Source organism: Cydia strobilella, chromosome 9, assembly GCF_947568885.1.
Source record: "Cydia strobilella chromosome 9, ilCydStro3.1, whole genome shotgun sequence".
In the NCBI taxonomy this organism is placed as follows: Eukaryota; Metazoa; Arthropoda; class Insecta; order Lepidoptera; family Tortricidae; genus Cydia; species Cydia strobilella.
Window position 1 is genome coordinate 10,803,760 of NC_086049.1, and position 16,421 is coordinate 10,820,180.

At 35.3% G+C, this 16,421-nt stretch overlaps 2 protein-coding genes across 2 annotated transcripts in view; one reads left to right on the forward strand and one right to left on the reverse strand.

The window, feature by feature from the left end:
* LOC134744271 (ecdysone oxidase-like) overlaps positions 1-16,421 on the forward strand; it is a 299,205-nt gene that overhangs the window by 118,967 nt on the left and 163,817 nt on the right. The window lies entirely within an intron of this gene.
* On the reverse strand, positions 9,031-10,761 carry LOC134744281 (uncharacterized). Its single transcript, XM_063678034.1, has 2 exons — positions 10,656-10,761; positions 9,031-9,563 (listed from the first exon to the last, which is right to left on the reverse strand). Exons 1-2 carry the CDS (start codon positions 10,662-10,664, stop codon positions 9,090-9,092), a joined length of 483 nt encoding a protein of 160 aa, XP_063534104.1. The 5' UTR covers positions 10,665-10,761; the 3' UTR covers positions 9,031-9,089.

A 16,421-nucleotide genomic window follows, 5' to 3' on the forward strand; every position in this document is an offset into this window, starting at 1 on the left:
ATGGGTTCAATATGAATTTATTCTTCGATGCTCTTGATCTAGATATCAGGAACATCTGGTTTCAAATGCTGATTGCAAAGAATATCTAAATGTATATCATACATATAAACGATCAGTTTGATACCAAAAGCGCGCTTTGTATTTGCCCGTTTGTAACTAGTACAGAGAAAAGTTAGCTTTCGTGTCTACAATCTGTAGGTACACAGTCATTTTGATTGCTCTTTTGCTAAACTACGATCGCAGATAGACAGACAGAAACTTGTAACACTCCTATTTTTCCGTCGGGGGTGAAACATCACACACATCGGTACAAGCTTACAAAGATTAATAAACAATACTTGAAATTTACTTAGGGATCGTACGAAAAAACGTTCTTTAAAAGAACGATACTTACTTAGCTCAGAACGCCTGTGATTTGATGGTCGACCCACTGTAAAACCGCACTGTTATATTATACTTATAACAGTGTAGCAATTTTATCGCAGCCAAGATTGTGGCAAAAACCTACAAATCTGCAGTGAACTCTTACGCAATCTCACCGTAAGCTGGTCGTTTTGGGACGAGCTCAGACGAAAAGATTTGCGGTGCTATATATTACGATGAAATTAACATTTCGTCTCGTGGTTTGCCACCATACGAGATATACAGATTTTGATATTTAGTTTAGAGGGGTATTATTTCGAGTCTCATATTTCAACTTGTAATTCGTGAATTGTATAGTATTAAGGTTACATTGGAAGTGCGACTACAGAAGCATTAATTTTGCAGCGTTACTGGTGAAGCATTGTTAACGCGAGAAGGCGATGCCACTGTCAATTTTCTTGATAAATTGAGTGACGGATTTGAACGTTCCAATCGTAACAGCAATGTAACGCCAGAAACTCAATTTATCAAGGAAATTTACAGTAACATTGACCATTTCCCGCTAACTCCCGGTTTCCCGGTAACGTACTGCAGTCGTAACTTTCCACGTACTCGTATGTTACCTTTACACCAATTTGAAAAATATTGTTCTATTTGAGGAACTTGTAAGCCCAGTAAGTACTTAACAAAATACTTACTAGTAATAAAGTGTGTCTAAAAAGAAAAAAATATATAACAAGAACAGAACTTTTACTACTTTATTAAATCACACGGATCAATGACGTACTCAGTAACAATTTATAGAATTTGTGAAAAATGTATCCTTTGCAGTACTCGAGATATCGGTAATGAATAAGAGCATTTTACAAATTCTGATTGTAAAAAATACGTTATAATTTATCGAATTGATGACAATAAACATTTTTACAGTACATATGGTGCTACTTTCTCGCACTAGTGCGTAAAAGAGCACTTTTCGTGCATATGTCGAAAGTTCAAAGGGCCATAATATGTACTGTAAAACGTTGTACGATACACGTGCGAATAGGTAATTCGCAACTCGTGTCGATTTAAAACACTCCCTGCGGTCGTGTTTTAATTTATCGCCACTCGTTTCGAATTTCCTCTTTTCCGCACTTGTATCGTAAATAACTATTTATCTTGTTCAGGGTACAGTCAGCATCAATAGTACCTGATGAAACAACGCGCCACAAGTATCTGCCATCCTGGATATATTTCCAAATATAGATAAATCTGTAAAATTCACGATTAAAAGTAAATCTTTTACAGTCTTAATTGTTCTCTACATATTGAACCATCACTTTTTGTTAAGCTATTACAGAATAGTATAGATACTTTTGACGCGTTGTTTGATCCGCTTCTTTTGATGCTGATTGTACTTTAGCATTAATTTTACCTTGTGCAATTTGAAAAACTATGTTAATTATTTACTTACCTATTTACACTTAATTATTTATTCAATTTCATACTAGCTTTTACCCCGTAACTTTCAGTCTGATTCTAACAATGCTTATAAGAATCTGTAAGTGTCAAAAGTGACATTTCTTCAACCAAAAAAACGTCACTTTTGACGCTGACAGATCGTTATCGTATCGCTGTGATTGTGACTTCTTAAACGCACTGTTCGAATCGGGCCGTATGTCTGTAAGTATAAGAATATGTACAAACTGCATTCAACCCCTATTACAGCTTCCCAGAGGATAACATAATATATGGGGCTAAAATGTTCTATAGATGTTATCAACCATACAAAATTTCATCTAAATCGGTTAAAGCTCAAACAGGTGGATAATTATACGGAGAAAGAGATCGAGACCCAAACATATGCCACTACACACAAAGTTGTGGCAGTGATGCAGTCGGCAGCAAAGTCGTGCAGTAATGTTACCGGTTACATGGCTGCAGAAAAGGTCAAAAGTCATTTTATCAAGACATTTATATTCTACTTGATGTTTCTTGTTATAGAAATGTCGCGCCACAATACTGGAGTAATAATAGCGAAAAGTCCGATCGCTGTGTCTCGCTCCAACCTATGGCCGCCGCTCGCCGCTGCCGCCGCCGCGCGATGTCGTGGCCAGGCCGTAACGCTTGTGCAGTCTGAATCCGAGTGGAATCTTTACTCACACAGACGGGTTGCATGTTAATTGCTGGCATATTCCGCGGACTAAAACCTTTTGCGCGTTATTCCATCTTGCTTATTAGTGAAAACAGAGTGTAAATGGAGCTGGCGCATACACGGCTTCAGACTTTTAATGGTTCCCCAGTGAAAAACGACAGAGTAACGTATCGTTGCAAAACTAGATGGCCGCTGTGAATACCGTCGTGTTTTATAATTGTCTAGATATTTTTTATACTAATGTCAATATAAAAATGTATTGGATATAAATGGTAAGCGGTCACCGTAGCCCATGAACGCTATCAACTCCAGAGGTGTCACGTTTAGAAACCTGTATATTTTTTTCCAAAAAACCCTTCGGCGAGGTCGGTTCTCCATACAGACGTAGTTACGCTCTCATTTTAAACCGACTAGCTAGATTGCCCTGAAACTAGTTTATGTAGCTATGCCTGTAATTAGTTTATGTAGCTTCAGATATCATAGTAAAAAAAATACAGCGAATTTAAGTTTTTCATACAAAACATGTTTTTGCTCTATTTCGTTTGTTTTATAAACCGGAGCTATATAAACTAATTTTAGGCATAGATATACCTCATATCATTGTATGTGCAAAGTTTCATTACAGTCCAACAGGTAGTTTTAACATAAGAACGAAACTCCGTTTCAAGTAAGTAAGTCATTATAATATACACACATATATATATATATATATACACCGTGTTATTTTTGATTTCCGTTAATTTTAAGGGGAGATTCTTCAGGTTAAATAAGTTTAATTTCTCTCAGAAACTAGTATTTTAACTCTTACAGTTTTTGAGATATTCAATAAATAAATTTAATTGCTGAGCCTGTGTAAAAGATTCTTCATTGCCTTTAAATTTTATTTATTTTTTAAGTTTCGTCAGTAAAGAGTTTTCCATTGATAGCTATTCACTACAAGAAGGTTACTGAGGTGAGTTAGTTTGACAATTCCGACATTACCTACTTTTCTTTCATTATGTGTCACACTAACTTTTACGTAACTCTAAAGGACCTTTTACAATGCAATATTCATTTATTTTGTATGAAAAAGGAAAAAAATATATTTTTTCGAATTTTACAAAAAGCGATATACCAGGTAGCTTCTATTAATGTACCAAGCAACGTGTCGAATTTAACGGAAATAAAAAAAACACGGTGTATATATATATATATATATATATATATATATATATATGTAGGAGTCTATTTTGTATTTTATTTTGGTTGTAACATTATTTTACCTGAACGCAGCTGTTAGCGTCTGAGGGAGTGAGAGGGGAGATGGAAAGAAAAGATGGCGAATGTTGGTGTAACTAGAATTGAGCTGTAATAGTTAAAAATAAAATATAAATCAAAAAAGTGAAAGTGGGTTTAATTTTTGGATTCCATCCTACATATATATATATTTTAAATAAAAATCTAATCTAATATTGATACGGTTTTAACACCACACACACAGCACTGACTAAAATAACTAACTTAGTTTCGCATTACATCTCAAAACTTTTTTGTAGTAGAGGAATTGTCAACTCTAAGTACTAGGAATAAAGTAGAATTTTACTAATGCTGTAATGCATCACACGACATGCTAAAGACAGCCCAAAAAATTTGGGGCGATAGAATAAAAGTTTCACTTAAAAAAAACTAATTACTACCGAGTCAAAAGCTCGGGGTTAATTCGCGAAAAGCCCACGCCAAAACAATATCAAATGGAATCACTCCAAAATAAATGGCAGAGAACTCATAAAAAACAAAGGGAGAGAAAAATATTTTGTAAGACGTTAGGTATTTGTCTGCTAAACGCTTGGAGGATCGTGAGGGGGATCTATTGAATAAAAAGCGTAACAATCATTTTTCTTTCTCTTGAATAAAAGCGGAGCCAGCGAACGAAAATGTCAGAGCCTGTGAGTGCAGTTTCGTGCTGTCGATCTCGTTAGGGTGAATTTAGTTTTTCGGTGTTGGGTTGTTCATAAATTTTCTTATAGTGAAATTTTTCTATTTTACTTTTTTAAACGCAAAGACCATCACGAATTATTATTGAAATACATATAGCCCCGTAGTTGTGATCATGAAAACTTTGCTTCGGTGATTGTCATTGATAGTAAAAAAAGTGGCTACAGCGTTACTGCTGCAACGTTGCAGCAGCGGCAAACTAGCAGCGGCAAACTGTCAACGGCATTCCATCTCCTTAACCGATTGAGTGACGAATCGAATGTTTAAATCGCAACAGCAATGCGGTAGCGACACCAACGCAATTTATCAAGGAAATTGCAAGCGAAGCGCTGCTGCAGTCGCAATCCAAATGTAACTAAGACTATTGTTTAAAATGTTTTACATTTTGATAGCAAGCGTTCAATAAACATGTGATTCCAAGAATGATTGTGTTTTGTAGCCTTTCTTAAAACTCCGCCAGACTTTTGTAAACAAGAAAGATATTTCCAAGTTTCTACTGTAATTAATGTTGGTTATAACAACTTAATTTATTAAGTACAGAGCCCTCGTAGCCGAGTGTTATCTTGGCACGCTTAATTTACTTAGCGATAACCTCGGCTGGGCGCAACTTGCTAAGTTTTATGCCATTTAAATGGTGAACTCGTTTTCAGTGGCCCAATTTTTAGTTCATTTGAGATGGCACTTCGTACAACACTCGTATAATACAACAACCGTCTCAACCAAAAGTTTGGGCGCGAATTTTTCATGCCAATATTTTTTTTGGGATCTTACCTATATGTAGGTACAAATTACCATTAACTAGTTGTTTAATAAAAACAGAGACTAGTAAATATTTAAGACCGACAACCTCCATACAAAAACACGTTCCTCGGGTGCCTTTTTATTATTTCTCCATTTTAGCTTTATACGTATAAAATCTGTCACTTAAAATCCGACTTTCCTGACCGCCGCTGTCATATGCACAAAAGTACAAGTAAAGCATAAAGCATTTTAGGTATGGTCTTTTTATGGCGTTTCTGGTTTTAACACTTTAAAGCGTTTTTATATGACTCAAAATGCTTTATTTACGCTTTAAATCTACTTTTCTGATTATAACTTGTGTTATTCAAGTCCAATTTTACGTTTTGAAATTAGAAATAGCAGTATGGTGGCAGTTTTCATATGCAAATAACTAAAATGGAAATAGCACATTGTGCAACATGGGGCGTAAGTTAAATGTTGCAAACAAGAGTACTTATAGTCAAATCGCGACGGCTTGCCGGAGCTAGCTCGAGCCGGACCATATACTCGAGTTTGCAATATTATTACGCCCCGAGTTACACACAATGTTTTACATCACATTTGCGATACAAAAATGAAGTATAAACACAAAAAATAATAATTAATGTCATCTACAACACTGACGATTCTCGTGGCGTTGTATGGGGGTCAGTCTTCTGTATTTACTAGAATGGTAAAAACTATGTACCAAGAATGAAATTCCTTCTCGTCGAGAGGCATGTACCCAGCATTAGGACAAATACTAAGGTAATGACGACTATAATGATGAAATCATTGAATGAGTTTTTTAGAGTTCCCTAACAAAGGGTAAAAACGGGACCCTATTACTAAGACTCCACTGTCCATTTGTCTGTCTGTCCGTCTGTCTGTCTGTCTGTCACCTGGCTGTATCTCATGAACCGTGATAGCTAAACAGTTGAAATTTTCACAGATGATGTACTTCTGTTGCCGCTATAACAACAAATACTAAAAAGTACGGAACCCTCGTTGGGCGAGTCCGACTCGCACTTGTCCCGTTTTTTATCGCTCCGTCGTCAATATTCAATTCCTTTAACAACATATATGCGATTAGGTTCCTACTACTTAATAAAGTGAAATCAGTGAGAAGAAATACTAAAAAACAATACACTCCTTTTTTTGGGCAGTCGTGTAAAAAAGTATAACGAATTGCCAATAAATCCTGAGTTATAGTAGGTACAAAATAATAAAAGTAACGGGTAAGCAAATCTCCATTCTGCTAAGAAGCGTTTTTTTACGACATGTTTTGGTTGATGAACCCTTCCTTGCCAAATGCAATAAATTACAGAGTAATGAAGACAGTAGCCCTACCACGGGTCAAGTCAACTGGCAAAGTACCTACCTAATCAAACAAAAAGATTTTTTATATATGCGTGATGTCACATTTTCCTAACTTATAGTTAGATTCAAATGAGATAAATATGGCAGCTCGCATATAAACTGCGCGTATCGAGTAAAATATACAAAATCTTCATTTGTTTTTAACTATTATTGCAAAGACTTTGCAAGTGACAGTTTAAAAAAACACCGTAACGTCAAAGCCTACGAAAATATGAAGTGCTTTCTCAAGACAATCTAAATACTCGACAAAAAAAATGTATATTTATTGGTGCAATAAAAAATATTTTCTTACATAATTACTCGTAGTAAAATATATTTATAGGTATTGTAAATTTACTCATGACTGTAAGCAAATTTGTACGATTTTATTGCTACGGCTGTGGGTACTAAATTACGTTGAAACACTCGATAAAAATTATCAATCAATTATGTTTTAACTTTTAGGAAATACTAAGGATGATAACAATTTTATGTACGTGACATTGATATATTTAAATCATAATAATATCACAGCGGCCAGATATACTAGAAAGAGGTTTCATATGAAGGCTAGCTAGAGCCGCCACAAGGCCTACATATATACATATTTAATTATTACCATAACAATTAATTCCTTACTCGCATCATTAAATTACAGAATATAAAATTATGTCACAGGCATTTGGAATGTTATGTTAATCTAAAACCACAACGCACACAAATCTGTTAGTGGTAATGGCTTTATTTTATTTAAATGGTAGGGTAGGGACTATAGCCATAGCCAATATTGGTTGCTATCGCCAACGGAACAGTGATCCGATGCCGACGGGCTCTATGATGGATGATCGCCTATCCGAGTACTGGATATTAAGAAGTAATTACCGTGAGTGACAACCTTGTGTCGTATCATTTCGATGGGTGGAATGTTTTATTGGCGCATGCAGTAAATCCACAGAGTAAATCCTTAAAAAAAGTCCCCGGCAAGATCGGCCATTTTAAAACTACGTGTTGGATCGTAATGAAACTTTGCACATACAATGACATGAGGTATATCTAGGTCTGTAATTAGTTTATATAGCTCCAGTTTATAAAAAAAATGAAATGGAGCAAAAGCAAGTTTTGTATGATTTTTTTAATTCGCTGCATTTTTTTAACTATGGTATCTGAAGCTACATAAACTAATTACAGCCAGATACCTTATCTTATTGTAAGTACAAAGTTTTAGAGGAAACTAGCTACTCGTTTTAAAATGAGAGCGTAACTACGTTTGTATGGAGATCTGAGCTTGCCGTGGACCCTTAAGATCAAACAAAACAGGTATGTACTTACAAGACAGATAACCGGAGGCCGGATCCGTATTTGTCGTAATTTGATGCCTTTTGTTTTCACTCGCACGTGTATCTCGCTCCTTATAAATTCTTATTTTACAAATTACTAACAGATTTTTAGTTCAAATACTGCTTCCGGTACATTTTTAACTTGCAGCAACGATATGAGCCATTATCACTATCAGGCAAGAGAAGTATAAAATGCAATTAAAGTAAGATCTCTAATAAATGCAATTAAGTGCAGGGGTGCACTAGGCTAAAAGTACTTTTTACCTCAATGTCCGAGGGGCCACGTACAAAGGTAGCAGTCAATACCTACTGTACCTACTACTTTTTTTAATAGAACTCATTAAATTAAGATTTATTCCTTTAAAAAAATAACCAGAAAACAAATTATAAAATTAAACAAAAATCTAAATTGAAACTAGATTAATTTGTTGAAAAATTTTTTTTTTACCATACATTATTTATATACTGTTTGAATTATTCAGTATTTCTTGGTTTGTTTATTTTGGACTAGGCGAGTAAAATTGCAAATTATCATTCTGAGAAAACTACCTACATCGTGAAATGTATTTAAGAACAGATGTGACTTAATAACATATTTGTTTACATTTGTAATATTTATTTGTAAACATGAGCGTTATTTTATTGCTTGATGCGAATTTTATACATTTGGCGTCACTACATGACTACACCTTATAAATAAAGTCCCCCGCCGCATATCTCTCTCTCTCTCTCTCTCTCTCTCTCTCTCTCTCTCTCTCTCTCTATGTATGTTCGCAATAAACTCTAAAAGTACTGAACGGATTTTCATGCGGTTTTCACCTATCAATAGAGTGATTCTTGAGGAATGTTTAGGCCTAGCGACCCGCATGGCGCGTTTTCTGTTCGTATGCGCTTAACGCTACTAAGCGGATAAACCCCGTAATTGGCCACGCTCGTAGCGCATTGCGCGCGCGCCGCTTGCACAACTTGCAGCGCCTACTACAGGTATATTATCTGCTTTGCCCAAATGCATGCTCTATGGCATTAAGTTCGCCTTTAGTACGATGTGTTTTCTTTTGTGTTATAAAATATTAAATAAATGAACAAAAGTAGTTGAGAGTAGCATTTATTAAGCTAATGCAACTATTTTACTATTATTTAAATATGTTTTCTGTTTATGGTCAATTGAGCATTCTTAAGACCAGTGGTTCACTTCGTAAAGGTGTATTTGTCCCATTTTCATCCCGTAATTTCAGAGCCTTCGCAATTTGCCATTCTCTCAAAGTCATCACCTTAGTTCCTGGCACTAGTGAGTCGTTCATATAAGTGGCATTATGTAACTCGTCTCTGTATGTACGTAACTGTTCTTTTATATATTCTATAGGTATTTGCGATACGGCTAGCATAGACGGCTTGTAGTTATGGGATGTTGGAGTGTTGGGTATATTATTAGTTTCGTACAGCTCGTAGATTAAATGTTTATCGTTATCGACAGGTGTTCTGAGGAATACTGAGTAATCGTTACCAATGTGGAGAAAGCCTTGTAGATTTGAGTCGTAACGTAGGGTAGAGCCACCATCTATAAGTTCAAAGAGCGTGTGGAGCCTTACTGCTGTGCATGATGCAGTGAATACACAGAATGCGATGAACAATCTCTGAAAAATGAATTAATATTATTTATTTAACTTTATTGCACAAAATATTTACAACAATGTACAAATGGGGAACTTAATGCCAAATGGCATTCTCTAATAGTCAATCATAGTTCACTTAAACCATAGTAACCACTGCTTCGAAGGGGTTCCCTATGTTTGACATAATTATTGAGTCATAATGTAATGATTGTCATATTATCATTAGTCATAATTCTGAAACCGTTAACTTTTCAGGATTTTCCTCAGGTTATCCTATAGATAGGTCAGGTTAGGTTAGGTTTGTTTTATGGCAATTTTGAAAAGTTACGCGTTTCTGAGAAAAGCCAAATTATGACTAACCAAAATGTTGACAAACAATACATTATGACTTAAAACTATATGGGAAACAATAGAGACCCGCTTCGAAGACCTGTTTGGCCTAGTGGGTAGTGACCCTGCCTAGCCGATGGTCCCGGATTCAAATCCTGATAAGGGTGGTAAGGGCATTTATTTGTGGATTGAGCACAGATATTTGTTCCCGAGTCATGGGTATTTTCTATATATTTAAGTATTTTTAAATATTTATATTACAAATATCGTTGTCTAAGTACCCACAACACGAGCCTTATTGAGCTTTCCGTGGGACCTAGTCAATTTGTGTGAAAATGTCCTATAATATTTATTTATTTATAGCTTATCCGGCCTTCACCACTTTTTTCGCGCTTCGTCACTTTTTCTTTAATATATGACATCTATTACAGTTTATTTATAGTTTTGATTGCGTGGCATATTTTAAAGGTAGATAAAAAGCTGAGTATAATTTTGTTGTGAATAACCAACGCCCTATTAACCTTACTGTTGAGCTACGGTCTATTTGTGTAAGATTGTTCAATATTTATTAAATTAAATGACAAGAAGTACAGTCATTAATAAAAGCGTGTGTGACCAAAAAATAAAATATTTAATTTAGAAGCCGAAAGCAATTTAAGCAATTTGCGGGCGAGTATACGTTTCACTGGTTTGATATTGGTTAGATTTTTTTTTTAATTTCTATTTATTACTGTAGAAGAAAAAGACTTTCAATAATATGTAGAAGAAATCTGCTGGACTTACCAAATCCATAACTTAAAGTATATGGTTGTAAAATTTTGCATTCGTGAGAAATAAAATAAAAAATATGACCTTACTGTACTGTACTTCTACGCGTAAATGGTTCTGGCTTTATAGCTGTAGTAAAAAAACTATAACAATTTCTTTTATCACACCGTTTTACTTCTGAAAGTTTATACGTAGTGCATGAATATCTTTCCGTTTTAATAATTAATAATAAATCAATTCTAATATAAAGCAAATTTTAAAAGTGACATTCGGATGTCTACTGTATGAGCGTTAACACTGTCAACTTCCTTGATAAATTGCATTGCTGTCATTACCGCAATGTTGTCTCGATTGGAACATTCAACCCTTTACTCAATTTATCAAATAAATTGACAGTGTCATCGTTCCTTTTGCCATCTGCTCGCCATTCAAAAGTCCCCTTAGCATACCTCAATGGGTTTGGGTATGCAATAATAAACAAGTATTGTATTGTAACAAATTATTGAAAATCTTCGTTGGAAAAACTGAATTTCTCTATAACAAATTGATATTAGGAGTATTATGGAAAGATTTATATATGGTTGTCAGTTATCCCCATAATATAATTGTGGAAATTTCACAAAGCAGTGAGATCTGAAATATTCCAGACAATAAATACACCGGTACTTAATCTAAACGAGGAGATTAACTACATTCAACATTTTATGTGATCACATAGATTTACGGCTCAGGTCGCCATAAATCGCTGCTGCGATTACAATTAATACGGTTTTAATATTTTACCTCGTTAGGGGCTCGGGACGGTATCCTTGGTTACTTGGTTATCCTTGGATTATTAGCATGTGGTGTTGCGACAACTAGTAAGATTTATTTCTGTTAAGTCTCATCTGCTTTCCTATCTCAGCGCAAAACTGAGAGAAGCAATGCAACAATTGTTATTTCTGATACAATGTGTTGAAAATTACTAATTCTAAAAGATTGTCGAGATTCTAAAACACATGAGAATGATGCATGTATTTATATCACATAGTTATTTTAGAATAAATTATGCCAGGAAATATAAAATATGTAAAACAATATTATTAATCTAAAAATATGTTCAACGTGTCAGGCATGCAAGAAGACCCTAGCGCGGGGCTCGCTCCACTCCCCAGCATGCACGCACTTGATTTTTATACGTTTGCTACTACTGTGCAGGTCCTTTCTTTGCCTATGTGACTCCATGTACTTAATGGCTCCACTACACAATGGCCCAGCGAAATGGCCATGCGATGGTTATGGCTCCTCTGCAAGATGGCCCAGCGCTGGACCAGCGAGATGGGCATGCGATGGTTATGGCTCCTCTGCAAGATGGCCCAGCGCTGGACCAGCGAGATGGGCATGCGATGGTTATGGCTCCTCTGCAAGATGGCCCAGCGCTGGACCAGCGAGATGGGCATGCGATGGTTATGGCTCCTCTGCAAGATGGCCCAGCGCTGGACCAGCGAGATGGGCATGCGATGGTTATGGCTCCTCTGCAAGATGGCCCAGCGCTGGACCAGCGAGATGGGCATGCGATGGTATAGAGTATGCACTATGGAATGGACCACGTGTACATATAGATGCGTACGCATCCATCGCTGGCATCTTTGATGTGCGGACGAAAAACCCCTAGCCATAAGCCATCCGACACCACTATTACCCTCTCTACACACTGGCCCATCTTAGTGGGCCAGTATGGAGCCAGTAGAGGAGCCATAAAGAAGGACTTTCTGAGCACATTCATCGTGCATAGATCGCCACAACATACAATACAATACAAATTTTCTCTAATGCACACCAATAACAAAGGAAACAATATACAAAAAAATTATTAACCATGATAGACAACAGGCGGTCTTATCGCCAAAGAGCGATCTCTACCAACAACTAGTTTTACACATAAAACATAAAACCAGTATACTAAATACAGCAAACTTCGACGTGTGGCACATCATTCGATAGATTTACAAAATAACTTACCTAAATGTTTTATTAAGAGTACGAGAGTACAAAAAAGCATAAAAAACTATTTTTTTAGGATATAATCGGTAAGCCTTTATGATTCGTAATGAAAGGTCAGAAGTTTTAATTGTTAACCATTGCTAGGAGAGTTGACACAAATTTTACTTTTTCGGTCGTAACGTGTCGTAACTATGTTGTATTAGAAGCTAGATTTACGAAGTCTGTATCATCTGATAGCAAATTTCATAACCATTTACCACTCAAAACAGAAACACCATAATGTACTTGGAACTATTTAAAAACATTTGTTTTCTGCATCAATCTGATCTGTTTCAACTTTCCTAATACCGAGGTAACTTGAAACAGGTGCTGAGGTAAGTTGACAAACGTCTATAATTTATGAATTTAAACAATAAATAGCAAACTAGTGTCAGTAAAATATTTTAACCGGTAACCGCCAGCTCGATTAGGAATTTTAGTATTCAGTTTCGTCTTTTAACTAGTATATACACATTTAATAAGAAAATTATGTTATTTTTTAAATAAGCTTTCAATTGGTAACGAAAAATAAGTGCTGAAATAAAATTGAAACATATGAATTTAACTGTCTGGTATGAACAGCCTCTGCCAAACTCAAACAAAAAAATGACAAGGTAAGTTGCAACAGGGTGTTTCAACATACCTCACCTTTGTATTTTTCAGATGTTAACACTTTTAGATTATAAAACATGGACTTTACTTAAAAATGATGACAAATCAATATATATGATAAAAATTACTGCCAAAGTACTTGAAACATATATCGGAAAAATGCCAAAACGGATAAAGAAAAAATGTCAAAACTTACTTTAAACAATATTTTAGCTCTTACCGCTGTAATACCTCAATGATGAAGTTGGTTAGAATGGAAAAGGAATCATTTCGAGATATGGACGCTGTGTCAACTTATTTTTGTGTTAACCTACCTCGGTCTACCCTACTTATTCTAGCAACGGACTATTGTAGGTGTAGGTAAGTTCCAAGTGGTATTAATTAAAGTATTTCGCGATTTGATTTTGACAATAACAAACTGTGACTAATTACAATATTTAGATCTATAATGAAACTTATTAATTTGTGATATATATTTTTTTCAATTAAATATCTTAGCAATTCTTTGTTATGAAAGTTAGGCCTCATTGTCGTGCGTAATTATAATACTCGTATAGATAGAAAGTACGATTGAAATGGTAGACGTAGATAAAAAGCTCTTAATTTTAAAATAAAATACAGGCTGATTTCGAGGATATTATTATGATTTACAAAACGTAGATACCTAGTGAAGATTGTAAATTAGTTATTACGATCGTAATTAGTAGGACATTATACCCAACTCTTATTAGAAATTGTGCACCACTTTAACTGGTACAGCATGCAGTAGTTTAGATTTTTTTGGTTTGGTTCATTAAACGTGCATTAAACTAACATTGTTCTAACATCTGGTAAGTGGATAAGTACTCGTGCATATTATCTGACCATTTTTACCATAATGGCAACGCTTTAGAAATGCTCGTAACGCGCCACTATCACACAATTATTTTCATATTTTTTTCAAAGATCTTGAAGTCAAAATAATAATATTTTAAGTAAACAAAAAACATGTCAATGTAAATGATAAAACATAAGTCCAAACATGATCCAACCAGTACCATCATGTAGGTATGGCATCGCCGAATTTAGAGATTATCGGTATCGTGATGTCTTATGGATTTAGCTAGAAACAGTTACGCAATTATTATAAACTGCGGTGTATATAATTTCTTTTATTTCTCATCCCTCGTGTAAAATGTTCAAATGATAAAGGCATTTTCATTTCCAGCTCAATCGGTATACCTAGTAACGACGTCGTTGCTGAAAATATATGATTCCTTAGCGTCAGACTGAAAACTCAGGGGCTAACAAACCTGAGATAGGGCGTCGACTTGGCACTAGCTAACAAATACGTACAATGGCGTATCTGTAAAAGTTTGAGATATTACTGAATATTTTGTTTTAATAAATAGTGTACGTTGACGACCGGTCTGGTCTAGTGTGTATTTAATGTTCTATGTATTTAAGTATTTATAATATATTATATAATATATATCGTCTGAGTACCCATAACACAAGCCTCCTATGGGCTTACCGTGGGACTTAGTTAATCTGTGTAAGAATGTCCTATAATATTTATTTATTTAATTAACTGTATCTACTTATACAATACAATCATTACTACATTTTCATTGTATTTTTTATACATATAACAAGATTGATCTAAAGTATCTAAACTATATAGTTATGACTTTAGTGGTTTTTTTTTATGTAATGTTTTTATGTTTCTGTTTGGCACGGAATCCTAATAACACCCTAAATTATCGGAAATATGTCAGCCGTTTTGTAAGTCAGTGGTCGCCGATACAGACGGACCTGCTCCGTCCAACTGGAAGAGAGATAGCGCATATCGCGCCATCTTGCGATGAATCTGGGTTAAACGACACAGATAAAGTGACTATTGATTCCACATTTATGGAATATTTCTTAAAGTCCATAACTAATATTTCATTCAGTTATTCTTAAAGCCTGGTTGCTCGCATTTGGCCGGTTTTTTTTTGTAAAAAAAATAACTAAAAATAATGTTATCCGCGGTCCTTACTTAGCAAGCTGTGTTCGGAAAAGGACCTGAACTTACTGCACCTTAAAATGTATATTTAGTAAGAAATAATTGGTAGTTATTTCAATATTTCTTATCGTGTTTTTATTATCGTCAATATTGCGTTGCTTCAAATTGTACAGTTTCACCCTGTTATTATTTTGTTAACGAAGATGCACTTTCCAAAGCCTTTTTTACGGTCTCGGAAACTTTATCTAGTTAAATATTTTCTTGTTAGCTTGGTAACTTAACTATAAAACAAATAATGATGTTATCAAGTACAATTCTTATACCTAAGAGATCCGTAGCCAAAATGGCAAAAACGGAACCAGGGACCGGTCAGGTATCTCCTTGGAGGGTTTTGGAAGAGGTTTTTCTTAAGGCTTCGCTTACCAAAACCGTTACTCTCTAAAACCCTTTCATTTGGCTTTTAAAGCGCTACTTAAAACTGGTATGCAGTTCTCTTTTAGTATGTCTGATACCCGTTCCTAATCGCTTAAAAACCATTTCTTAAAGGCAACCTCTTTAAGGGGTGTTCCTCACAACGCTTATGCCATTTTCATCTTTCTATTCATAAAAAATTAAAATAGGATCGATAATGCAAATTTATGTTTAAAGTAAAGGACTAGCGCGTCTAGCGTCTAACGTCTAGCGCGTTGACAGCACAGCTGACATAAATATTTGCCTTAGAAAAGGGATACCTTATCATTTGTAGAGGTAACTTCTGAAAGGGAAACCCCTTCCTAGAGCTAAGTAAAATGAACGGGTAATCAATTCGAAGGGAAAGCAAATCGTTGTGGCTATTCTGGACTAAGGCTTTTTCTGGGAAGGGGTGGACGGGTCCGTGAATGGAACCCTTACAATTTCTTCATGTCCGTCCGTCCTTGTCATAGCTATTTTACTCGGAAACTAAAGTGTTACCTATTACTGATTTAGCGAACGCTTTTGAAATGCAAATCTATAGGTTGTGCGGGCGATTAGAAAAAAAAAATGTAACTGAAATCCATGAGATGATTGAAAAAATACAATATTACTGTAATATTTATATGTATATTAACTTTCGTCGCTCGTGAAATCCGTGCGGTTCATACGTCTGTCGCTTTTGAGCAGAACGCGCCGACGAATAGACG